The sequence below is a fragment of the Mesitornis unicolor genome, unplaced genomic scaffold, assembly GCF_000695765.1.
Source record: "Mesitornis unicolor isolate BGI_N332 unplaced genomic scaffold, ASM69576v1 scaffold3079, whole genome shotgun sequence".
Taxonomy (NCBI): Eukaryota; Metazoa; Chordata; class Aves; order Mesitornithiformes; family Mesitornithidae; genus Mesitornis; species Mesitornis unicolor.
This window is the reverse complement of record NW_010205037.1, coordinates 12,270-19,035: the sequence shown is the minus strand read 5'-3', so window position 1 is coordinate 19,035 and position 6,766 is coordinate 12,270. Positions and strand designations below refer to the sequence as shown.

The 6,766-nt window shown below is 44.1% G+C and overlaps 1 protein-coding gene across 1 annotated transcript in view; it reads left to right on the top strand.

Annotated features, from left to right (window-relative positions):
- Window positions 1–5,870, top strand: part of MALT1 (mucosa associated lymphoid tissue lymphoma translocation gene 1) — a gene marked incomplete at its 5' end in the record, with an annotated part of 20,427 nt that extends 14,557 nt beyond the window's left edge. Inside the window, 7 exons of the mRNA XM_010191234.1 lie at window positions 667–844; window positions 2,096–2,170; window positions 2,787–2,914; window positions 3,389–3,538; window positions 4,144–4,301; window positions 5,063–5,188; window positions 5,400–5,870. Coding sequence (XP_010189536.1) covers window positions 667–844; window positions 2,096–2,170; window positions 2,787–2,914; window positions 3,389–3,538; window positions 4,144–4,301; window positions 5,063–5,188; window positions 5,400–5,870 — 1,286 coding nt within the window. The remainder of the gene's footprint in view (window positions 1–666; window positions 845–2,095; window positions 2,171–2,786; window positions 2,915–3,388; window positions 3,539–4,143; window positions 4,302–5,062; window positions 5,189–5,399) is intronic.
- Window positions 5,871–6,766: the final 896 nt, after the last annotated feature.

The following is a 6,766-nucleotide window of genomic DNA, read 5'->3' as shown; positions in this document are numbered from 1 at the left end:
TTCCTGCCTACACAGGCTGATTTACACATAGATCGTTTTAGTATGTTAGGGTAAGGCTTATTTTTATTCTAAAGTACTTCTAAGAGTTACCAATGATTAATAGTAAGTAAAGAAAAAGAATTAAAGGAGAATAATTCTAAAGGTGACAGCATCTGTAATTTAAAAAAAAGAATCCACCCAAACTGTTCAGCGTTACTTTTTGTATCTATAAAATCAGCACTGCCTCGCTGCTGCCCAGAGCTTTGTGACTGCAGATGTGGAGATGTTTCACAGCTGGCACACCTTGTTCATGTCTGTGTTTTATAACATAGGTAACAGATTATTTCTGTCAGAGGTCGTAACTCAAGGCATTTTAAGAGTATTTAACTTTCTGTGTCTGATGCAAATATCCAATACTGATATATCCAATATATCTATTGCACGAGCGACGTTTTACTTATTTTTTGAGTCTGTGCACTGTGCAGTTGATGTTAACGTGGTTCCCCTCCTGTACTCACAAAGGCGCGGTGGTACAAAAAACTGCTTGGAGTGGCTTGGGTATCTTCCTTTCGCATAGACACAGCGTGGGCACCGTGCATCGAGCTTTTGACCATGCCAAAATGTATAGGGATGCTTCCAGCGTGCTCTTGAGCTGTGTTCTCAGCCACGTATACTTTGAACTCCCAGGTTTGTTGTACTACGCTGGCCATGGCTACGAAAACTACGGAAACAGCTTCATGGTTCCTATCGATGCTCCGAATCCGTACCGCTCTGCAAACTGCCTGTGTGTGCAGAACATCCTCAAACGCATGCAGGAGAAAGAGACGGGACTCAACGTATTCCTGCTGGATATGTGTCGGAAAAGGTACGGTCTCGTAACTGGTGAACTGGACACCTGACGTGAGGTGTCTGAGGGATGTTTTTGCCTCACGCTAGGGGAGAGGATGTAATGACTGTACTTTTGGGAGCCAACGGTGAAGTTCGGTTTATTCACTGCAGCAACAGATGAAAACTGAGCCTGTTTTACAAATGATCAAATAAAACTGAACAGCCACTTTGAGAGAATAGCGAGGGATCTTGTGAGAGAGCTGGACTTACGCTGAGGATAACTCTGTAGTCTGGGCTGAGAATTCACTGTGCTTGAAAGTTCATGGGTCTGAGAATCCACAGCCTGCACCCGAGTGCTTTTAAAGCACTTGAAGCCCCCTTTTACTTTGCCTTTGCCCTTGGATGGAAATGTGAAGCTGGTGATCAGACTTTGTTCCCATGGGTAGATACTTGCCTCTTGAGTTGAATGGTATTTATTTATACTTTTTTATTGTTTAAAAGTTATAAAGCGTCAGTCTTATTAGATAGAAATAAAATTAGGCCTCTTAAAGAATAAAAATGACCCTTTCCCCGTGCACCAGTAACTGTCTTCAGAATCCATACAATCTAAGGCATGTTAATTTGACAGAAGGGCTTATTTTATGCCTCTTCAGAGGCATAGGATGTAGTATCTTTATTTAGAGCTGGTTTATCAGATTTTTCTAAACAAAGTACTATTTTCTTTCCACATCGCGACTACTATGCCCAAGTAAACTTGTGCTGAAAGCTAGCTCTTCAGTCAGCTCTTCTCAAAACTGGTCTCCAAGGGATGTTTCCTAACAGAAAATCGCTGGTGCCTGCAGAGCCTCTGAACTTGGCTGCTGCTGAACGGCCGGTTCAGCTGCACAATGTGCTGTCCAAACAGAAAGTGCTGCACACGAGCCTCATGTTAACTGTGCAGACACCGTGCTGGGGGTGTATATTCATACAGCTTTAGTTATAACTTGCCATTTCAGGTTATCAGGAATCACTTTGGAAGAGATTGTAGCCAGACTGTGTTGGTGAACGCAGCGTGCCCTCGTCTGGGTAACGCGCGGTCTGGCTCTGTTCTTGCACTGCCGTCACGAAGGGCGGTGACCATGCTGAGCGTTGTCTTGTGGCAGCCAGGGATCACTCCAGGGTTGCAGGAGAGACAAAAATTACTGTTTCTGAACTATGGTGTTTCAGTATTTTGAACAACTGTAGAGTTTGTTACCATTCTTAGCTGTCAGATTATTATTTTCATTTTTTGCGTTTCCATTTATTGCAGGAATGAGTACGATGACACAATTCTTATCTTAGATGCTCTGAAGGTCACAGCCAACATTGTTTTTGGATATGCCACGTAAGGAAACTTTTATCCTGCGATGCCGCAGAGGTTTTGAAGCCAGAAGTGACCACTGAGATTGTAGAGCTAATCTTTTACAGCAAAAATGCTAACTGGTGGTAAAGGACCAGAAATTTATATCCCTGTCTGTGTCCTCATACTGTCTTTATTTCATTCTTTCAATCATTCCAGAGCCTGACTGACTGGAAATGCTTTCGTAATGATTCCCAGTATCTGACATTCCCATTCAGATACAGGGTAACTCCATGAGAGCTGTGTTCACCAAACCAGACACTGCTGGGCAGCGTTCCTGACCTTTTTTAGTGATTACTTGTAGGAGTGCTCTGCTCATCTAAGTAATAATAATTACAGAATTAAAAAATGCAGAGAAGAAAAACCAGATTTTACCCTCAGACCCATAACGTCCTGGTCTGCGGCTTGACTGTAAGGGAAATCTTCCCAGGATGAGCTGCTTGCAAATACACGTGAGGAGCCTGAGACACAACCTGGTTTTCAAACTGTAGGGTTTCTTTCCCCATTCCCAACATAACTTTACTCCTCTTGTCCTCACATTGATCTGAACCGTGCAGATGTTTCGGTGTTTCTTCCTTGTCTGATGCTGGTGATCCCGTAGGTGCCAAGGAGCAGAAGCTTTTGAAATCCAGCAGTCGGGGCTGGCCAATGGCATCTTCATGAAGTTCCTGAAGGGCCGCTTGCTGGAGGACAAGAAGATCACTGTGCTGCTCGACAGGGTTGCAGAAGGTGAGCTCCAGATCACTGCCCCGAGCCTGCTCAGCCCGCGTTACTGAAAGCTTCACTGCTTCAACCTCGCCTTTCTCACGGCAGATGTGTTACGCTGCGTCAGCTCGCTCTTGCTGCATTTGTTGAAATAGCAGCTTTTATCAGCAAGCAGGTGCTGCTGGGCAGCACATCAACAAATGTCATTATATTGTTAAGGGATTTGAGCTTTTTTAATAGTGATTGATTTTAAACTCTCCTTTGGAGTGAACCTTACTGGTTCATTATTTGTCTTCTGTAATTGATGGGAGAAGTGCTGAAGTGAAAACAGTTGAGGGGAAAATGCATTGCTTCTGTGCAAACATTTGCTCAAAACATAGAAGAACAGATACGGCCATTAACTAAGAGCTATCTGTGTAAGATGCAGTGATGTACTTAATTTAGTTAGAGTTTGAACAGTGTTGATTTGAAGAGAAACTGCATGCATCTTATTTCTAGATATGGGCAAGTGTCACCTGACCAAAGGCAAGCAAGCTCTGGAGATCCGCAGCAGTTTGTCAGAGAAAAGGGCCCTGACTGACCCCATCCACCAAACCCCCTCCTCTGCAGAGGCTCTGGCGCGGAACCTGCAGTGGGCCAAGGCGCATGGTACGGCACGCGCTGCTTCCCGGTGATCCTGCGGGCGCGGGGGCAGAGGACAGGGTGGGCGTCCTTAATAACCTCTGCTCTGTGCGTTGTGATACTGAACGGAAATGGAATAATACAAGTTCCTATGTGAATTTTCAACAGTATGTTCAGACGTTGGAGATTTCTGCATTGGGGTTTACCTACATGAGATTGTAATGACCGAGGTGACATGCAGAATTCGTCCTCAGTGAGCACATCTGAGACCACTCAGAACACTGACGGGGAGACTTTTGCACCATGTCTGCTTCCTGGGATCATCTCCCAGTAATCTGTCTGTGTCTCACACTTTAAGACATCATTAACCTCATTCTAAAGCCTTCACCTAAAATAGCCAGGTGAACTCTGCTACAAGTACGTGATGAAAATAAGTTTTCAGTGTATGTAACTAAGAAAACTAAAACCCAGCTTCTCACCCGGTTTGCTTCAGCGTAAACCAAGCGATCGGGAGGGCAGGAGGAAGAGACCGTACCTTGTAAAACTTTTGAGTTTAAAAACAACATTTAAAAACCAGAAAACATATATGCTAAGTTTTCTCTAGAATGTAATGATGTGTTACTTATTTGCAGAGCTTCCAGAAAGCATGTACCTGGAATTCAGATGTGGTGTGCAGATTCAGCTGGGGTTTGCAGCCGAGTTTTCCAACGTCATGATAATCTACACGCGAATCGTAAAGCAGCCACCTGAAATAGTAGTTTGCAGAGCTTACGTTACAGACTTCGCACTCGTAAGTGCTTCCTTGCATGTGGATGCTTGCATGTGTTTGTCTGTACAGACACACACGTTTACTTCTTTTTTTTAAATGCCTATTTTTAGTATATATAAAAATACTTTAATCTGGGGTGATCTTTTCCAGCTTCCTTTGTTTTACATTGTCTAGTATGAAGTGTTTGCTGTATTTAATTAAAGAAGGTAAATGCCAGCAGCTCCTGTGCGAGCTGAGGACACGTCTGCCTGGCAGGACAAGGCTTCTCGGGCTTTAGTCTTACAGTTCTGTGCACCTGGGCCATCCTGTCCGGGTCCACTGATGTTCCTCAGCTGATCACGGTGGTGTGAAGGATACGAGCACAACAGAAAGCGCCTCAGGATAGAAAAACTTCTTTTCTGATGTCTACGAAAGAGGACAGAGAACAGAAAACTTTTTTAGATAGAACAGACAGGACACTTCCAATGCTTTATGAATAAAATATTTGAGTTAAAGTGCGTAATCCAAACATGTATCTTTAGCCCACAGAATTGGTGTTGTAGTACTGTGCTTCATAGTAGCAGTTAGGTAAAAAGAGCGACCCTGAAGCAAATACAGCAAGTTTGAAACCTCCCCAAATGACACCCCTTCTGCCTGTGGTTTCAGCAGCTTTTGCAAGTAATCCAAGATCGGTTCCTCTTTCCTCTTAATAAGAAGAAAATGCTGACTTTATGAAAAGAAATACTGCTAATGATTTTATGATCTACAAATTCTGTACCTTAAGTTCTTATTCCTTTCAACAGGACCTGGATGTGGATCCTAAAGAGGCCAACAAAGGAACCCCTGAGGAAACGGGAAGCTATTTAGTGTCAAAGGACCTTCCCAAACACTGCCTCTACACCAGGCTGAGTTCACTGCAGAAACTAAGGGTCAGTACATATTATTCTTCTTCACAAGTTTGTTCAGATAGTTTAATCACATTGCTTTGCAGCTCTGTCGAGGTAGCTGTGTGGTGTCTGTTTAATAAGTAACATATTCTTTGGAGGGAAAAAATGGCCGATAGCACAATTTAGTGACTTAAGTTGTTTATGTGGGGAGGAAGTGTAACTTTTTTTTCTTGCCCCCCTTTCCTTTTTGCAGGAACACTTGATCTTCACTGTCTGCTTGCACTACGAGTATCCTGGAATAGAAGATACAATGGATGAAAGAAAGGAAGTTAATGTTGGGAAGCCCCTCATTGCTAAATTAGGGCTTCATCATGGGCTCAAACCCAGTAACTGTCTCCAGACCTGTTGCGTGGCTAACAATCCTTTTCATCATCAAACAGAATCAAGTCCAGTGGCAACCAAGTACTACGTCCCTAGTCACTGCCAGCCAAATTCCTGTCCAGGCGCCTACCACCCAAGCCCTGTTTGCTCGGACAGCATCAGGCACCCAGAGGCGTGTTCTTGCAATGGGACCTCAAGGGTATTCACCTCGAGACACGAAGTGGGGAATTTCTCGGCCCCTGTGGAAAGCGGTAACGTCCCTGTGGAGACCACCGACGACACGGCAGAGCTGGAGAGCCTGCTGTCAGACAGCCTCAGGCTCTGCGGGCCGCAGCAGCCCTGATGTGTTAGCACAGACCAGGCCGTCACCGGGGTGCGGATGCTGCCTGTCCGGCTGCAGTTCAGGACAAAGGCACAGAAGAGCCTAGGGGTGAGGTTACAATGACCATTTCTCAGAGACAACTCTGGACTGATGAATTTAGGAATGAAAAAGGCACGATTTTTATGTTTTCTCCCACCATCTGAGGTTTGGTACAGGGAAACACCTGAGCTCCCCGGTTTCCTGTTCCGTTCCCTGGCCGTCAGCAGCTGAGCTGGGGCAGTGGTGCATTTCTGGGAGAAAGCTGCCTACCTCTGCTGGATCCTCCCAGCTGCCTCTCCAGTGCCCGCTGGAGTTCATTTACTGTGAATGTACGTTTCATAAATCTTGTCTTAGAGGGGAATTGCTCATCCTATACAAAACCAAGAGAAACATCGATGGCTGTAAGCGGAAAAAATACTGACAGAATTAAGCAGGAAAATTAATTTACATGTCCTCCACGATTTAACCTGATTTTTAAAAATCCATTAGCCCCAAAATGACAAGTGTACCTTTCTCTCTTCCCCCTTTCAGTTTCAGTTGTTCAATATGCAGGGATTTCTTTTTACATACTGTGTTTATTTATGTTGTAACAGCCTCCTGTAGAGTACATGACACGTAATGTAAATGAACTGAGCAAGAAGTGAGGATATTGTTTTAATATTCCAGTGTTAAGAGTATGTCTTCTTGGAGCCTCAGTTCCTTTCCTTCCTCATGTATGTACTGGGATCAGTTGCTGACATTCCAGTCACTTTTTTAATTGCCTTTTTATTTTTTAAGATAACTATATTACAAATCATCAGAGGGAGCAAAGTCACAGGTTCATACTGCAGTGGACTGTTCTTAGGATAATCCTATGTAATCCTTCAGCCTTTTGCTGA